The 18,975-nt window shown below is 36.4% G+C and overlaps 1 protein-coding gene across 2 annotated transcripts; it reads left to right on the forward strand.

Annotated features, from left to right (window-relative positions):
* Positions 1-967: 967 nt before the first annotated feature.
* EXOC1L (exocyst complex component 1 like) lies at positions 968-18,756 on the forward strand. 2 transcript variants are annotated; one of them, XM_012441048.2, is made up of 3 exons: positions 968-1,320; positions 12,708-12,838; positions 18,353-18,756. In XM_012441048.2, the coding sequence occupies exons 1-3, from the start codon at positions 1,200-1,202 to the stop codon at positions 18,617-18,619; spliced, it is 519 nt and encodes a 172-aa protein (XP_012296471.2). In that variant the 5' UTR covers positions 968-1,199; the 3' UTR covers positions 18,620-18,756. The 2 variants fall into 2 exon arrangements, with proteins under 2 accessions (XP_012296471.2, XP_064220362.1); XM_064364292.1 differs by having other exon boundaries at positions 968-1,300.
* Positions 18,757-18,975: the final 219 nt, after the last annotated feature.

Genomic DNA, 18,975 nt, shown 5'->3' on the forward strand with positions numbered 1-18,975 from the left:
AGCAGAAGGCAGAAGCACAAGCCAGCCAAACCAGTGTGAAGCCTCTTTTATGAGGGCCTTAGTCCCATTCAGGATGCAGGAGCCCTCATGGGCTACTCACTTCTTAAGGACTGCACCTTTCAATACTATCACACTGACAACACCTGAGTTTTGGAGAGGACCCGTTCAAGCCAGAGCACAGCCCTCATGTTTTCTTGATGCAGGACTTTGGCTCCCTGGACTGGCATATGCTCCTTCTTTTACACCTCTCTATTTTTCTCTTATTCTTCAAGCTCCAGATCTTCTCTCAGAGCACTTTCTCCAATACCTTCCAGGTATAAATGCCTTTTCTATTCTGCATTTCCTTCTCCTTTGTGCCTTTATCACTTTTACACATTTATAACTGTTTGGTGTACTCATCACTATTCAATTACAAGTTCCTTGAGGCTGAGAAATTCACCCTCCCTAAGAAAAATATAATGCTTTACTCTAGTGAGGTGGCTAATACATTTTTGTTAGTGGAGGTATAAATCATATTAAAGTGGGCCCACTTAAAATTTCCATTTAAAAAATAATTTAGACCCAGGAATTGGTGCAAACTGTCATGGAAGCAAAGATCTGAATGTATTAAAGAAGGGGAGGAAGGGAGGGAAAGAGACTTGTTGGAAGTGTTAGGAGCAAGCACAGATGCCTTTTCTCTTGCCGATGATAGCGAAGTTCTTAATGGAAGAGGATCCCAATCAATACAGCCAGACAGCTGATTTATATAACGGCATCAAGCTGAAATCGTGGTCTTTGCATAGTGTTGTGAAAGGGGAAAAGACTACCAAGACTGGAATAGCCAGGGCACTCCACAAGTAGATCTGTGAGTATCAGTCGGTGGTCATAAATATGTTTCCCCACCAGCAAGCCAGAGAAGAGCTCCAGAGAGCAGCCTGCTTGAGGCTGGACGCGGAAGACTGACGGTGGGGCTAGTGAGGCTGCTGTATTTTGGCTGCCGCCGCGGCTGCTGCCACTGGGCAGATACCGCAGTGAGGGGTCTGACCGCGCTGAGTGCTCCCGGGAACCTGGGCTCTGGCTAGGAATGAGAAGTTAAGAGAGGGAGGGCAGGGAGGTGGGCAGGACTCACCAAGGAGCTGCAAACCCAAACGAGAAATCTAGGGAGCATAAGGAAAGAGGGAGCTTGAGCCAAGACATCAGGCCAAGTGGAACTGGAGGAAATGTCATCATTGGTAAAGGAGGACTTGGAGAAGAAACTGTTTAAACCACTCTCGCAGAATCTGTACGAGTTTATTGAAATAGAGTTCTCCGTCCAGGACAGGTATTACCTCTGTGTGTCAGGTAATCTGTTCTTTCTGTTATCATTTCAAAAAGCAAGTCACCCAAAGATGCTTGGATGATAGAGGGAATTTTTTTGTATTTATTTTCTTATACGGCACGTGTACCTTCTGATTAGAACTTAACTATGCCACGTTTAAGAATTTGGGTGCTACAGAATTTTTTTTAAGTGTTAAAAATCAAAGAACAAAACATTGTATTAGAATACTTTGGTTAATTGTGGAGAAATGAAACTGATATGTACTTCTCCTGATTTGATTATTTTGTCTCCAAATGTTTGTTTAATTTATTTGCATGGCATGCAATTTTATTGTGTAAGAGCTCATTTTTTAAAAATGCAACAGAGAGCTCTAGGTATATTTTTAAATACATTGGAGAATTGTGTTGTACAGCACCATTTGCAACCAGTCTGGACAATTGTCATTCTTCCTTTTCATCCTAGGAAAAAACAAAGCCTTAGATTTTCTTCTGAGGGCTTTAGACTTCCTGATGGTTTATTTGAAGAGAGAAATTATATTTTAAAACTTCTTTCTCTTGTAGGAAGTGTGTCAACAAAAACAATACCTTAATGGTAGAAACCAGTTCATGAAAATGGAACTTTAAGGATAAGAGGATGTCTTCCAAACTATTTAACTAAAAGATTTTTCCTCCATGTTTCTAAAATTCATGAAAATTGTCCAAAGCTAGGAATAGACTTTTGCACTTAATCATGATTTGCCTAACCTGTGATTTCTGTGTTGAATTTGGACAGGAATGCTCATACCGTTATTGAACATAATATATAGTACTCCCTTCTCTTGGTCCGTGCTTTTTAATACTTTTCAGGGGCTTAGGAGAAAAGAACTTGGAAACTTTATGTTCATTGTGGACTTACCTATCTAAGGCACACAGCTATTTTCAGAAAACAACTTCTTATAATTCCCTTTCTGATAATTGGCTTACAAGGCCTTTTCAAAGGTGTCAAGAGGGAGTGTTGTAAGGAAGTAGAATGTCTTTAAACAAAGTGCCAAGAATTTTTAAAACTTCTGTCATTTCTAATAAATATAGTAATATTTACCCAATAATAACATTAGTAATATTTATGTGACACATTATCTGGCATATTTTGCTATATAACTACAAAGTATAGAGGGTATTCTAGCGACACAAAAAAACTTTCTAGCTCAGGAAAAGGAAAGAAATTAAATATCGAAAAAGGTCAATTAAAAATAATTTAAGTAAGAAACTATATTGTATCCTAGCCATAAAATCACTGTATCTTAAAATATTTTTATTTAATATATTAGAGAAGATGCTGATTCTAACATTAAAATGTAATAATTTTGTACTTACTGTAATTTTCACTTTATAAAGCTGATTTCCCATTGTGTAACGTTAGTATACACATATTTTTAAAGAAAAACATGAAAAATTAGATGATCACAATAATTTATATATCTAATTTACCAAATATATGTTAGTTTCTCCTCCAAATTATGTAATTAACTAAACTTGTTCTATCTGACATAAAAATGTCTCCTAGATTTAAATGTTTGGAAATAATTTAATAATTCTGTTATGTAAGAAGCAAGGAAAAAGCAAGATCTTCTGAGAGATGAGGAAGAGAAGACAATATTGTGCTATTCTGCATACAAGTTAACTTTGTAAGCCATATCAGTTCACTAACTTTTCGTGACTCTCTTCTATATCACATCTATCAATTTGAGAGCACTTTCTCCAAATGTAACACTTTTTATGGCAATTAAAAATTCATTTTGCTGGAACAGTAATTTAAAATAAGTCAGCGTGTTGCTTGAATAGTCCTATCTTTTACCATGCTTGACTCAGAAAATTTCCATTGGAATGAATCAAACAGATCACATAATTGTTGAGTTATGAAACTCTATACTTTGAGTGATGGCCACCTTCAGGGAGTAGAGTGACATTATGATTTCCTCTTTATACCCTACAATCTAGCAGTTCTAAATTTGTGAGAATTGCGAGTCCAGTGTAGTCAAATTCCATCATGTATTTTTTCAATTAATGAAAATATGTTTAAATATGATTAAGCTTTCTATTTATCTGACAAGAGTCTCTCTTTTGCATGGGTCTCGCAGCCAAAGGATTGTGACTTACTGTTAAATCTTGATGTTTACCTGGTTGATGTCAAAATTAGATGTCAAAAACTCAATTTCCCTTTCTGGTTTGCTAGGCTGTACATGGCGGATTTCATAGGACCTCAGCCCACTCCCACCTTAGGGTTCTCGTGGTCATTTCTCCCTGAGACTAGCTTCTCCTTCCTAGAACATTATCACTGAAAGTTAAAAGCAGCATCTTTTTCTGAAGGAGAGAGATCTGTTATGTGATGGCACTAGAAAGGAATAAGTCACATGTGCAATGATGAGAGTGCACATGAATTAAAGAAATTCTGAAGGACTTGACATAGCATATTAAAGCATTAGCCAAAACTGGATGGAAAGTAACAGCGCATTGTGGAACAGACATTCACACACTTGGAATCAGGCAAACTTGGTGTGACACCCAGTGCTTCTTTGCCACCCACTAGCTATGAAATTTGAAGCAAGATAATTAGCCTCTCTGTCCTCAGTGGTCACATCTCTGAAACAGAAATAAAAACATTTATATCTGCCCACAGTGCTCCCCTGTTAAATTCTTACTAGGATAAAACCAAATGTGATACATTATATTCTAAATAAATAAAATTAAATTAAGGTTATAATTTTAAGATATATGGAAAAAATAATTCACTATTAAAAACATGATGAAATATATGTTTATATATGTATATACTATAAATACATAGTTATAGTAAAAACAAAATAGTAAACGTGTATATATTTAATATAAAATGAAGAATTTGTATATTGTGTATTATGTTAATTTAAAATCATCTGTATGTTCAGATGTTGATTATTTTTCAGTATTCTCATACCTCTCGAAAAACATCTTCCATTCATAGATATTAATCTGAAAATAAATGGCATTTGCTAGAATTATAAAAATAATATGCATAAATTGTCTACACATAGTTTTTTTAAGCCAGACCAGAATTTCTCTGTGAACCAAAGAATCTAATAATTTTGTCAAATCATTTACAGTAAGAATGTTAACAATAAGACTGTTAACTAAGAATAAGTTAATGAGAAAAGGAGGTTGCTAAAAACAATTTTAAAGACTTCATTTGGGACCACTGCTGCTACATTGCAAATTCCCAATATCTTAACAACAGAGAGTACAAACTAAAGAATTTCTTTCTTTAAGTCATCATTTCAAGAGATAATAGTATTGTATGGAAGCGATTAGTTTAATTTTTCAGCCATAAATTGAGAACGAATTATCCTAATACATACTGTTTTGTAAGAATTAAACATATACTAATGCTTTAAAATTTTTTGTATAACTAAAGATGTTATTAGCAGTAGTAGAATAGCAATTATGCAAGCCAAAATATATCCAACCAGCTATGCATATGTTCTGAACATAGAGCCAAACATAGTGTATGTGTATATTCTCTTTTGTTTTTCAAGTTGCAGGTTTACTCAAGGCTTTTTTTTTTTTGAGATGGAGTCTTGCTCTATCGCCCAGGCTGCAGTGCAGTAGTGCTGTCTCAGCTCACTGCAATCTCCATCTCCTGGGTTCAAGTGATTCTCCTGTCAAGGCTGTTTTGATACATAATAATTTAACATCTTCCCTTTCATGACCTATAATACTTCCTTTAATAAATATGAATAGAGTTGGTTCTGCAACAAGACAGAAATCTTATGCTCAAAAAGAGGATACACTTGAAGAAATTCTAATTTGACAGTGTTTATTATCCTCTATGTTAAAAAGTTATGAAAAGAAGAAATATAGAATTGATTTCCAAGAGATACATTTTATTAAAAAATAAAATACATATATCATAAAATTCACAAAACAGTTACAATCAGAATTGTCAAATGTGGAACAGACCTTGAATATTAAAGTAGATTTTATGCTTTAAAATTATTGCTCTTTATCTTTTAAAGGTAGAAAAAAACACTTTATTATTTTTGTTCAAGACTCTCTCTGGAGTGCAGTGGCCTGATCTTGGCTCACTGCAATCTCAACCTCCAGAGCTCAGGTGATTCTCCCACCTCAGCCTCCTAAGTAACTGGGACTACAGTCATGCACCACTATACCTGGTAGTCTTTTTTGTAGAGACGAGGTCTCACTATATTGCCCAGGCTGGTCTCAAACTTCTGGCCTCAAGCTATCCTGCCTCGGCCTCTCAAAGTTCTAGGATTACAGGCATGAGCCACCTCACCCAGCCCTATGGAGGAATTTAAATAAAATATTCTGACTCTCCAAATCAGGATAATTGTAGGTGAAGGTTACAGTACGGAAATGATGACGCTCCCATTTGAGTCCTCTGGTTACCTTGCATTTATTGTGACTTAGTGTTTAGTTCTAAAAGAACTGGTACCTTGGATTTTAGAGTTGAGATATTATCATTTTCTCTAAAATCAACAGCCTGCATCACCATCATCAGTTAGTAACTCATGAGACAGATTTTCCCAGTGGCTAATCTATTTCCTGGGAGATCTAAATGTGGAAATCAAGATAATCTGCCAACTCTAAGCCATTTGTGTCATTTGTAGAGTGAACAGGAACTTTATTTCAGAGCTTTGAAAGGGGAAAATATTTAACATTTTTCATTATTAGCGTGGCATTATTGATGCTGCAAAAAAAGGGATAGTTGTAAGGCATGCGTGCTGAGTGCCAGGCACAAGTCTATTACTACCATTTATATGGTTTGTGCTTTATTCCTTTTAATCTTCACAACAACCTTATGTGATAGATAAAATTCCTGTTTTACAGATGAGGAAATCATAGGTCACAAGAAGTTAAGTACCTAGTCCAAGGTCCACAGTTTGTAAATCTAATTCTAAAACCCAAGTTTTTTTTAATCCACTTTACCACATTGCTTCTAACCAGTAAGAGTAGATGCTTTTCTTAACATACCCACCAGGCACCATGGCAAGTCCTTCACATATTTTATCTTATTTGCTACGTCTATGCATGATAAAATTGAAGCATGCAGTAGCTAAATAACTTGCCCAAGATAATCAGCTGATAAGCGGCTAAAGGAGGCTTTAAATCCAGGTCCACTTGTGCCAAACTATTACGCTGTATTACTTTTTGTAGGGACACTGAGAAATGTTGAATTGGACCTCATAAAACCAAACCTTGCATAAGCCTCATTGGATGTCCCTGTTTTTCTTGGTGCTTCTATTCAAATCAGTTTCCTTCTCTTCCATTCTATCTCCTATTCTGTAAAAACATCAGCAACTCATGTCCTTACTTGCTCATAGCCAATCTTTTTCACTTTAAAGATACTCAGTGTAGCCCAAAATTTTATTTTAAAAAATATTTCTGCAGAAAAATATTATTTGAAAATTACTGTTTCGGCAGAGCATGGTGGCTGACACTTGTCCCAGCACTTTGGGAGGCCGAAGCAGGCGGATCACCTGAGGTCAGGAGTTTGAGACCAGCCTGGCCAACATGGAGAAACCCTATCTTTACGAAAAATACAAAAATTATAGTGGCTCAGGCCTGTAATCCCAGCACTTTGGGAGGCCGAGGTGGGTGGATCACCTGAGGTCAGGAGTTCGAAACCACTCTGACCAACAAGATGAAACCCCATCTCTATAATAAAAAAAGAAACACACAAAAATTAGCAGGGTGTTATGGTGGGTGCCTGTAATCCCAGCTACTCAGGAGACTGAGCCAGGAGAATCACCTGATCCCAGGAGGCAGAGGTTGCAGTAAGCCAAGATCGTGCCATTGCACTCCAGCCTGGGGGACAAGAGTGAAACTCCATCTAAAAACAAAAACAAAAACAAAAAACAGAAAATTACCCTTTTGATGAAAGCAATGATAGTCTTCTCAGTGACCCAAGACAGCACCATATATGTTGAAACATTTCACTGATGCTGTTTTTCTTCAATATCTTATAGTGATTTCTCTCCACTATTTAACTTAAATGATGAAAACAATTATATAACACTAGGATGTAAACTAAGAGTTATTTATTTAAATCATTCTGTGCAACTTACTTGTGAGCTATTGTTTTCTTTTATTCTGCCAAATTATATTGGATCAATTGGGCAATATTCTTTCCATTTAGCCTCATGAATAATATTCCATATAGCCTCATGAATAATGCGACATTACCATGGTAACAGAGGCATTTATTAATGACAAAGTTTATTTTAAAATTAAAAGTGAAAATAAATGATTGGCATGAAGCTAAAATTATAATTCCGAAAATGCTGACTAAAATATTAAAACTAGAGCAGGTTAACTCAAATTTCCTGAGTCTATAGATATTATTCACTAAATCATAATTCGATAATGGAAACTCTGATGTTACTGAAAACAACTCTCTAACATTTTGATTATATAAACACATTTCTGTTTTAAGACAAGGTGATAGGTTTCCACTTTGCCACTGCATTAATGTGAATACGGCCATTTAATTTTAGCTGGCAGCAAAGCTCAAGCTTGGAAATTAGGGATTGGGTTGACTCCAGGCTGTGTAGACTTCTTTGGCTTGTGGCTAAAGACAATTCTTGGAGCCTCCTTAGCTACAAAGGAAGCTGTTTTGTCAAAAGATTAACTTTTAAAGAATGCTGTTTTATTTTCTTAGTTTGGTGTTAATGGAACAGAGACCATTTCACCTTCTTCACATCTCTTCTCTTTGTTCCCCACCTCCAACCCATCCTTTGTGGAAGATCCCAAAAGAAGTTTCTGAAACTTGAAAGCTCAGCCTGTCCATTCACTTTAAATCCTTCAGTGCCAACTTCTCTCTCTTACACAGAGAAAAGCATGGCTTTCAGAATAACCTTTGATCTTCTCAGCCTGGTATTTTAGACCCCTCAGGAACTAGTCTCATCTAACTTGTTCCCTGCCATCTGTCCACCCTCACACCTCATGCCAGCAATACGAAATGTTTTTAATGACTTAAAAGTGTCAAGTATTTCATGCCTTTGTGTGAATGCTTTTCTAGAACTACCTTTATGGCATCTTCATTCTGCTAACCTCTACTGCCCTTCACAACTTAGGTTACCTCTCTCAGGAAGCTCTCCTGGACCCCCACTTCGATGAAGATATCCCTCCTCCACATTCCTCACTTACTTTGTCTATTTCTTGTTCGCAGAACTGTGAGCACAGGTTTTCTTTCTAAAGACCCCATTCCCTACAATCTTAGCAACAGCAGGAATGATGCTTTATGAGAATTAATGTTTTCAATTCCTAACACAGTGCTTGGTATAAAAAGGGCACTCAAATATTTATTAATTTAATTAGATAAATAAGTGGCCTACCAACAGTCATAACATGATTATCATAATATATAGGTGAAGCAGTGGAATTTGTTCCATGAAAATTACATTGTCACAGAGCATCCAGTTCTTTCTCCGTACCTCCCCAACCCCATTCTCTCCCACCTGCTGAGCAGCATGTGAGACAGCTAGCTGGAGCAAGAACACAGTCCTTTGGTTCTGAGGTAGAGCTCCTTTCTGGGCATAAAACTCCCTCCTGGTGAAGGAAAATGTCTCCAAGATCTTGTCCTTAGTAAGCATGATAGATTCAAGTGCGCCTTCACTTCACCACCTCTGCCTGACAGCTTCACTTTTAATCCTTTCATCTTCCCAAGGCTAATATCTGCACCAGTGGAGATGGAACCTTTTTAGTGCTAGAGAAGGATAGATGGGCAGAAGCCTACCAACTTTGGCACAATGTCAGAGAGATCACAGACTCTAAACCAGCTCATTGACCCCAAGTTAAGATCTGCTTGAGGTCCTCTCCAGATGGTGTGCCTTAGTCACTCCCTCTACCTCCAAACTGTGTAATCCCTCCTCTTTCAAACTCCTGGAATATGTGATCTCAATCATAGCCTTTAGTCTTCCTTCCTATTACCTTTGTAAATCCTACCTAACCTTGAGGCTGGCAAACAATGTGCCCTCAAATAGTGTTAGTGTATGAAGGAGTCCTCTGCAGGTTGTCTTTGGCCGTCATCATTCTAGAGAAACTTCCCTCATGGAGGAAATTCATGATCTTCTTCCAAGTCAGATTCAGTGCTAGAGCTGAATTCTACCTTACCTAATAAAGGGACTTCATGGGACTGTCTCCAAACCTTTAAACTTCACCATCCTCTTGATTCCCATAGCATTACGCAGCTGGTCCTGTCTCTGAGACCCCTTCTCAGACCTCTTTCCTGGCATCTATTTTTCTTCTCACTTTCTCTCACCTCTTTCCTCTGCAATTTTCTCTACAAATTTGGCTTGGGGCCCGGCATGGTGACTCTCACCTGTAATTCCAACACTTTGAGAGGCCGAGACAGGAGCATAGCTTGAGGCCAGGAGTTTGAGACCACTATCACTATCGCTGGCCAATACAGTGAGACCCTGTCTCTACAAAAAAGATAAAAAATTAGCTAGGCATAGTGGTGCATTCCTGTAGTCCCAGCTACTGAGGAGGCTGGGGTGGAAGTATGTTTGATCCCAGGAGGTTGAGGCTGCAGTGAGCTGTGATCATGCCACCATACTCCAGCTTAAGTTACAGAGTGAGACCCCTTCTCAAAATGAAAAACAAAACAAAACAAAAAACCTGGTCTTGGAAACCTTTCTACACAAAAGACCCAAGTCTGTATCTCCATTCCTAAACTATAAACTTCCATCTCATTCTCTTTTGAGATAATTTGTGGATTCCTCATCTGCGTGTCAAAAACAAAACTCATTTTTGCACCCAACCAACTGACCCTCTATACTTTCCTATTTGGGTTTGTATCCAGTGTTTGTTTTTCATCCAATGTTATGTCCATCCAATGTTATCAATGCCTCATTTAAAATCTTACTTGAATTTTCCACTTCTATATCCATTACCCACATCCCATGCCCAGGTTACTACAACAACCTCTTAAAATAAACAAAACAAAACATTTACCAGTTACTGTAAACCAGGCACCATCCTAAGTTCTTTATTTTGTCTACCTTAGTTTTTACACCCTATGAACTTGTATCATTCTGATGTCTATTTGCAGCATAAGAAAACTGATGTTTAATCTCTTTAGAGATTAAATCATTTGCTCAGACCACACTGTTAAGAGGTGGTGTCATGATTTAACTCCAGAATGTCTAGTGCCAGAACTCACTAAGCTGCCCTGCATTTTCCAGGGTCCTCCAGTTCCTTTCATTTCTTCTCCCATGTATCTTATACATCACTGCTGCCAGAAAAATTCTTCTTTAATAGGGCACCATTTTATTAGTCTTTTGCTACAGAAGGAGGGAGACTTAACGAACAGGTATTGCTATATGAGATTTCACTGAACACCTGACACAGTGCCTTCTTCTGAGATTTGTCAGACTGCTCTGACTTCCTTCTCCAAGGACTAAGCTCCATCATCAACTCTCAGCTCAACTGGTTGCCTTGATTTCAGTATCACTGGCATCTTCACGCGATAGATACCCCCTTTGCTAGACCCAGTTCTAGAGCCCTTACTATAGTATCCAGGTCAGCCTCACATCACTCCATCCAGAAAAGAGGATTCAGACACAGGTCCAAAGTGGTTTCTGTCACATTTCAAATCCAGAGTCTTTCAAAACATTTTCACAACCTTCTGCACCTAGTGAATCCTATTGCCCACAAATCTTAACACCAACCAACCCATGCAGTCCACTTTCTTTTATTCTACGTGGTGATGTTAACTTCTATTGCTGATGCATTTCCACATGCTGTCCTTCACCTAGAAATGTCTGCAGTATGACCCCTGTCTTTTCAAAATTTAATGCCCCAACTCAAATTCTATTTCATTTGTAATTCCTTCCTTAACTACTCCAATCCTTTCCCTTCTCAGAACTCCTATTGAACATGAAGTCTGCTCCACATTACTTATCTTTCACTATGATTATACTGTAATATATTGTTTCATGTCTACAGAGCTAGGAGAGCATGTCAAAGTGATGCTTTTCAGAACCAAGAGAGTCTTCCCCCCACCAAGAAAAAATTCCAGAGCCACTCTTAGAAGACAGAACCAGCTTGCAACTCTCTAAGTGACATTATTCATCCTGAAGGGAAATCTGAGGCATTTGATCCCCACCTGCTACCTCTTTATAATATGCTGTTGTATGTGACATGTGTGTTAGTCTTGTCTCACCAACGAAACCATAAATTTATAGAGGGCATGGCTGGGTGCAGTGGCTCATGCCTGTAATTCCAGCACTTTGGGAGGTCAAGGCGAGCAGATCACCTGAGGTCAGGAGTTCAAGACCAGCCTAGCCAACATGGTGAAACTGAAAATACAAAAAATTAGCTGGGCATGGTGGTGGACACATATAATCCCAGCTACTCAGGAGGCTGAGGCAGGAGAATTGCTTGAACCCAGGAGGTGGAGGTTGCAGTGAGCTGACATAGCACCAGTGCACTTTAGCCTGGGCAGCAAGAGCAAAACTCCATCTCAAAAAAAAATTTTTTTTAATGAGCAGTGAGTGACCATGTCTTTTACTAGTATCCCTTGTGGCATCTATTATGATTCTATCATGCAACTAGCAAATACTCAATAAATACTCCTTTATTATAATAACTCATTGATAAATTTCAACTTAAGAGCGCTATGCTTAAATAATGATTCTTCTGATGTGTGTATATGAGACCAAAAACAATGATTTTAAGACAAAAACAGCATTTCCCTGATTTTGTTCACACAAAAGAAGCAAAAATTTTCCCATATCTTTCAAAGTATAGTACTAAAACCTTTTGTGCAAGTGGCACATTTTGAATACTAGAATTTGAGAGACATACTTGAGAGGATTGCAATCTCAAGCAGGTTAACAATAGCTGTGATTCTACCTTGTAAGTCTCAGAGTGAGTTTAAAGGCAAGTAAGTGTTCACAGTTACTGCAGTATTTGCTCGGTCACTCACTCTTCAACACTGTGTTGCTGTAAAGCAGTACTGTTTACTTCCATGACCTCACTTTCTTATATTGCCATAAATTAAAATTCCAACCTGTTCTGATAAACACTTGGCACTGACTGTATGCTAAAGCTAAGCCTCTTATTTCCTGCCCCAAGATGAACCCTATTCTCTACCACAATGCTCTGAGCGCAAAGCACATAGCTCAATGTTCTAACAGACATTACTGTGGCAGTATGTAACCACAATTGTAGCAAAAATAAATTAATACATTGAGCAAATTTGGGGGCATACTGTGAAGATTCAAATACATCAGGGCTCACAATTGAGGTACAGCTACAATGTGGGTTCAAGGTCATTTTATCAAAAGGGGATACGTAAACACCAAAAAGTATGACTTGAATAATTTATTAGCTTCTAAGAATTTATGTAAACTAGGTATTTTTCTGTCCTACAGTGACCAAAAAGGAAGAAGTAAAAATAATCATGGTGAAACACTACAGAATAGGTTTAGATGAAAAATATGAAGTAACAAAAAAGTGGTCTTTGAACGATCTGCAGATGATTGATGGAAAAGAAGCAGATACTGTAAGTGTTACATTTTATTAGGAGATGTGGAATCAATACGCTGGAGATCTTTATGTTCAATATCCTGCTTCATATATTCTTGGCATGTACTAAGTGTTAAGATGACAGTATATTGTTCTTAAGTGGCATGGTTTAATCTACTGGGATGATGTACCTTTTTTGGGGTTCTGTTTTTATGAGTTTCAAGTGGAATTTTGTCGTTAAATTTAAAAGCATCTTTCCCAAGGGTCTCTTAACAGGTTAAACACAATCTACCAGTCAGTCCTGAAACTTTATATGCCATTTTTCCAAATATATGATGCTTCTACCACCACTTTCTCCCCACCACAATTTCCTTTATAAATTTAGGGGATTTCTTCCCTCATCTTCAAATTTTACCATCAGCAAGCCCACTTCATCCTCTAGAAGGATAGAAATCCTATAATCTTGGAGTTGAAAAGGGAGAAAGGGTAGATACTACAATCTCACCACGAGACCCCTGACAAGTGATTTTCACAGTCTGTTCTTGAACTCTGCTGTTGATGGACAGCCCTTCCCACTTCGACTTTCTACATCCACAATGCTTAAGTACTGACTCCTGAAGCTTCGAATGCCCAATTACCTTTCACGGTTACCCAGATTTCCCATTGAGTAAAGTCCTATTGACTCTCCATCTTTATACACTCATTATGGCATGGATGGAAATGTATTATAACCATAATCCTACAAACTGCAATTGTTGGATTACTCTGTATTCTTTTTAGATGAAAAGCTCCTTAAAAATTAGGACCATGGTTTTCAAACTTTATCATAGCCTGATAGATGATAAGCACTCAATAAGTCTTTGTAGTCTTATTGTTGAATGAATTAGAACTTTAAGTTCATTTTTTCATAATCTTAATAAATGCCATATTCTTCGTTTGGCCTATTGTTCCGACTTTTAAAATCTTCTAATATCTTTATTTTTTAATATCACTATAGTATGATTCAGATTTAATGAGCACAACACTTAGGACTTTATCCAAGTCAATAATAAAATTGATGAGGCAGGCAGGGGGATCATTAATGGTTACCATTACTACTGCTAGTAGTACTGTTACTTGCTACCATCCAATATTCAGTAAACTGTCATGAGGTGCCAGGAATCAAACTAAGCTCCTTTCATATATATTTTTACATAATCATCATAAAACCTCATGAATTAGATTCTATTATTCCATTTTACAAATGAAGAAAATGAGACTTAAAGAGATTGACTTGCCCAAGGTGATATAGCTATCAAGTGGTAGAGCTAGACTTTACCCAGAAATCTATTATTTTGCCTCCTTTGGATTGGTTGTCGAAAACCTCTACAAATTCATATGTTAATTTATTCTTTCATTAATTTATTGAGAATTTATTGTATACCAGGCCCTGCTAGGCTCTGAGGATAGAGAATTAGCCAAAAGCACTTAATTCTGCCTTATTTACTCATCTAATCTGAATATCTAAAAGTTGTCATTTACTGAAATCAACATATACTATCTGCTATTACCTTGACTTATCACCTTAAAATCCTTTTCTTAAAATTTGGTGTGTTTGACATGATTTCTTGGCAAAAGACTGCTGGATTTCATTGCTGTGTTTCCTAAATATTTATGTAACACTTTTCTGGCAATGCGTTCTACCTAAATGTTTGATACTTAGAAAATGCTTAAATATATTATTATATATTCATATGATAGAATATTATACAGCCATTATAAAATATATTTCCAAAAGGATATCTCAGAACACAATTGTTCAGCCACTTAACAAGTTTGCTAAAAATCAGCTGAATATAAAACTTTTCTAAGATATTACGTCAATTTTGCATATTTAGTCTATCATGTTATTAAAATATGAATCTTAATGTTTTTACAAAAAATATATATGTGTGTGTATATATGTATATGTACAACAATATAAGTATATATATGTGTATATACATGAATATGTACAACAAACCAGTACTTTAATAAGTTATCTCTGTGATAAGATTACATATTTTTGAATTATTATTTTCTCCTTTATATTTTTCTATACTTGCCAAATTTTTATAATACTGCATTTAATTTGATCAGAAGTGCATGTCAAGTTCATTAATCTGTTGCTTCAGGAACTGTCCCCGCCAATTAACTATCCCCACCAATCTTTGGCCCATTTTTCTTGTTCTTTTTCTCCAGCTCAACTATTACCAATGCTATCATTGGTTTTTACAAGTTTGCTCAATGCCCAGGAATGTATTTACCAGGACTGTCAATTTAGACTCATTTCAAAGCAACTAACCATGCTCTATATTTTCCTCACTTTTCCTGGCCTTTAATTCCATCCCAACATTGCTGATTCTTCCCTCTCCAATTTGAAGATTTTTATCTTTGATAGCGAACAAGATATAAAAGAAAAGTTGAGTATTTCTGGTTTTCTTATCACTTTAGGACCTAAAATATGAAAATTGCCAGAAGAAAAACTATAATATCCAAAGGGTAATTCTTTGCAAGCTTTATTTTCTATAGATGAAGCAAAAATATCCTGACTGTTCTGGGAATTTCTACTTCTCTTTTTTGGAATCAAATCCTTGGGAGTCAGCATTTATTACATTTTTCTCAATAGCAATGATATGGTATTAAAGAGAGCAATTTTGAGCCAAAAAGTTGTCAACTTAAAAATGAAATGGAATTGAAATTGAAGTCAATTTATAAAACAGAAATCAAAATGACTGGGGATTTGGAGACTGACTGGTGCAAAGGAGACAGGATGATGTAGCAAAAATTGGGCTTGTGTTGATTGAGATCTTGGGTTTTGTCCTGGCTCTGCCAATAACTAAATGTGTGACCTGAACTTCACATCTCTGGAAACTACTGTGTTATCCCAGCTAAAAAACAAGAGATCCCTTTTAGTTCCAGTATTCTATCAAAAGAGAGAGAGACAGAGACTGGAAGACTTGTATGCTATGTGCATATATACTCAGGCTTCAATTATTAGGCTAAAGGAAAATATTACTCTTCTGCAAGTATTTCAAAGTCATGAGGGGTATTTTTCTACCTGATGAGGAGCAAATGTTTGCAAGAGAAAACTCCCTGAGGAGCATGACTAGTATCTGGTGATACAATGGATGTGATTTCCCTTTATGGAGATTCTTGGCAGAATTTTCTTTCGAGCTGTAGTTATGAGCACCAGAAAAAAAAAAAATTGTGACTGTGACTATAAAAGTGCTTCACTTAAAATCACACACCACCTTTATACATTCTTTTTTTAAAGCATGACTTTGGTTTTTCAATTTTTATTTATTTTTTATTTTAATAGGTTTTTGAGAAACAGGTGATGTCTGGTTACATGAATAAGTCTTTTAGTGGTGATTTCTGAGATTTTGACGCACCCATCACCCAAGCAGTGTAATTGTACCCCATGTGTAGTCTTTTATCCCTCACTGCCCCCCCACCCTTTCCCTGAGTCCCCAAAGTCCATTGTCTCATTCTTATGCTTTTGCATCCTCATAACTTAGCTCCCATTTATGAGTGAGAGCATACGATGTTTGGTTTTCTATTCCTGAGTTACTTCTCTTAGAATAGTGGTCTCCAATTCTATCCAGGTTGCTGTAAATGACATTATTTCATTCCTTTTTATGGCTGAATAGTATTCCATGATATATATGTATACCATTATTTTTTATAGACTCATTGATTGATGGGCATTTGGGCTGGTTCCATATTTTTACAATTTTAAATTGTGCCGCTATAAACATGCATGTGTAAGTATCTTTTTTATATAATGATTTCTTTCCTTCTAGGTCGAAACCTAGGAGTGGGATTGCTGGATCAAATGGTAGTTCTACTTTTAGTTCTTTAAGGATTCTCCCCCTTCTTTTCCATAGTGGCTGTACTGGTTTACATTCCCACCAGCAGTGTGAAAGTGTTCCCTTTTTATCACATCCATGCCAACATCTATTATTTTTTGATTTTTTGATTACACCATTCTTGCAGGAGTAAGGTGATACTGCATTGTGGTTTGATTTGCATTTCCCTGATCATTAGTGATATTGAGCATTTTTTCATGTTTGTTGGCCATTTGTATACCTTCTTTTGAGAATTGCCTATTCATGTCCTTAGCCTACTTTTTGATGGGATTTTTTTTCTTGCTGATTTGTTTAAGTTCCTTGTAGATTCTGGATATTAGTCCTTTGTTGTATGTATACATTGCAAAGATTTTCTCCTACTCTGTGAGTTGTCTGTTTATTCTGCTGATTATTTCTTTTGCTGTGCAGGAGTAAAAGCATGATTATGTTTTGTTTTTAACTTTTTCAAATGGTAGTATCACAATCTTTAGGAACTATCATTTATTAAGCTCCACACTCGTTTATATGATTATTCTCATGTAATTTTCACAGCAGCACTATCTAAAATAAGGAGAAAAATAAGAGTCAGATCAGATAAGCTCTTTGCATGTGGTTACATCAGAGAATCAAAATGATTGTCTAACTTTAAAACACATGCTCTATTTCCTACCTCCTGCAAGAATTTTCCTATTTAAAAAAGAAATTGCAAATATAGAAGTTGCTTGTATATGGCATTACAAACTACATGCTGATGAATTATTAATACTCCTGTTTGGTTTAGTCCATCTCTGCCTATTTGTTATTTAGGGCAATGTTTGCCTCCACGTCTCCTTTCTTAGGACTACTTCGGGTCAGTTCAACATACATTTGTTGAGAAATTAGTAGTCGTCTTGCCTAAGTACTAAGAATGTGATGATAAATAGTGCAAAATCTCTGCCCTAAAAGAGAGTAAGGAGTTAGGCACATAATGAATGTAAAAGCATTTTGTAAATTTCATAAATGCAAGGCATCATTGTTGCTGCTATTAACAGTAGCAATTATTATTTTAATATGTAGGGCCTAGATCAGATTTGGTTTTCATTTTTCTTGAAATATTTCCACTAGAAATAGAGCAAGAGCCTAGAGGGAGTCTTTAGTAATTTGTCAGTATTGGTCAAATGATTTGATAGTCCTTACTATTACCTCCAAAAGTAATTCCTTGCTATAAACTTCAAAGGCAGCAAATTGGTGATCTGTAGCATGTCAATGGCTAGCTATTGTGTATTTCTTCTTTCTACCTTCAAAATAGCACAAGGAACCAACCTCTTACTAAAAAGGAAGATAAACCTTTTCTGTTTTCCAGAAGTCTGTGAGTTTATTTTCTGCTTTATTTATTTATTCCCTACTCATCCTCTTCAATTCATTACATTGGAAAGACTTACTAATGGCACAGTCTGAGGCACATTTAATTTGTATAATTGAAAAAAAATAGATGCTTCAAAAATAACCTTTCTTGTTGTTGATTTTTATAAGCAATTACTTTGAAGCAGGTAGCTTTGGAAAGCCCATTTGTGGATTTTAGAAATATGTTTGATACTGATACTTTGCAATCAATAAACATATCCAAGAGAGTATGAGAGAATCCAGGAGACCTAGGTACTTTCTTGGCTACAAACTAAATCATGTCTCTCATTCTCTTCCAGGACAATCCATTTTTTGATCTGCATTTCAAGAAAGTGTACCGTTTGGAAGCATATAGCTGTGCTTCTAAATATGCCTTTGCTCGAACTGTAAATAAGCTGAATCATGCATATCTTAAGAAGGACTTACAGATCGTGAACTTTGATTCTACATACATTAACGATGATTCCATTTGGTCCTCCAACAATAAGGATTGTTTGGTCCTTATGAGAATATGCTTTTATGCTTTCAATCTTGTGTGCTTGTCCCTATGTCCCTTGCCACTCTGAAGCTGTGTACCACGTTCATATAGCAGTGACCTATGAAAATGGTTTCCCAAGTAAATATGATTATCATAATTCTGTTTTTCCTTCATCAGTGATTATTGTAATTTGTATAAAGATAAAGTAATGCTTTGTGAATTGCAGTGAAATGTATTTTAATGTAATCATTCAACATTCAAGGTTCTTGCCAATGTGATCCTTGGTAACTTTGGGAGGAGCTGTGTGGTTTTGATGAAATGAGTATTCTCCTAAAGAGTGTCAAGAAAAACCATAAAAAACCTAAGTATGTGGAAAAACACCTGTGTTCATGGATAAGAAGACTTAATGTCATCAAGATGTCAATACTACCAAAAGTGATCTGC

This window comes from Aotus nancymaae, unplaced genomic scaffold (genome assembly GCF_030222135.1).
Source record: "Aotus nancymaae isolate 86718 unplaced genomic scaffold, 86718_ANA_hifiasm-v0.15.2.pri h1tg000006l, whole genome shotgun sequence".
NCBI lineage: Eukaryota > Metazoa > Chordata > Mammalia > Primates > Aotidae > Aotus > Aotus nancymaae.

Coding starts and splice junctions, on each gene's coding strand:
- EXOC1L (XM_012441048.2), top strand. CDS start 1,200: ATGTCATCATTGGTAAAGGAGGACTTGGAGAAGAAACTGTTTAAACCA. Junction 1,321..12,707: donor GTATTACCTCTGTGTGTCAG/GTAATCTGTTCT, acceptor TCTGTCCTACAG/TGACCAAAAAGGAAGAAGTA. Junction 12,839..18,352: donor ATGGAAAAGAAGCAGATACT/GTAAGTGTTACA, acceptor ATTCTCTTCCAG/GACAATCCATTTTTTGATCT.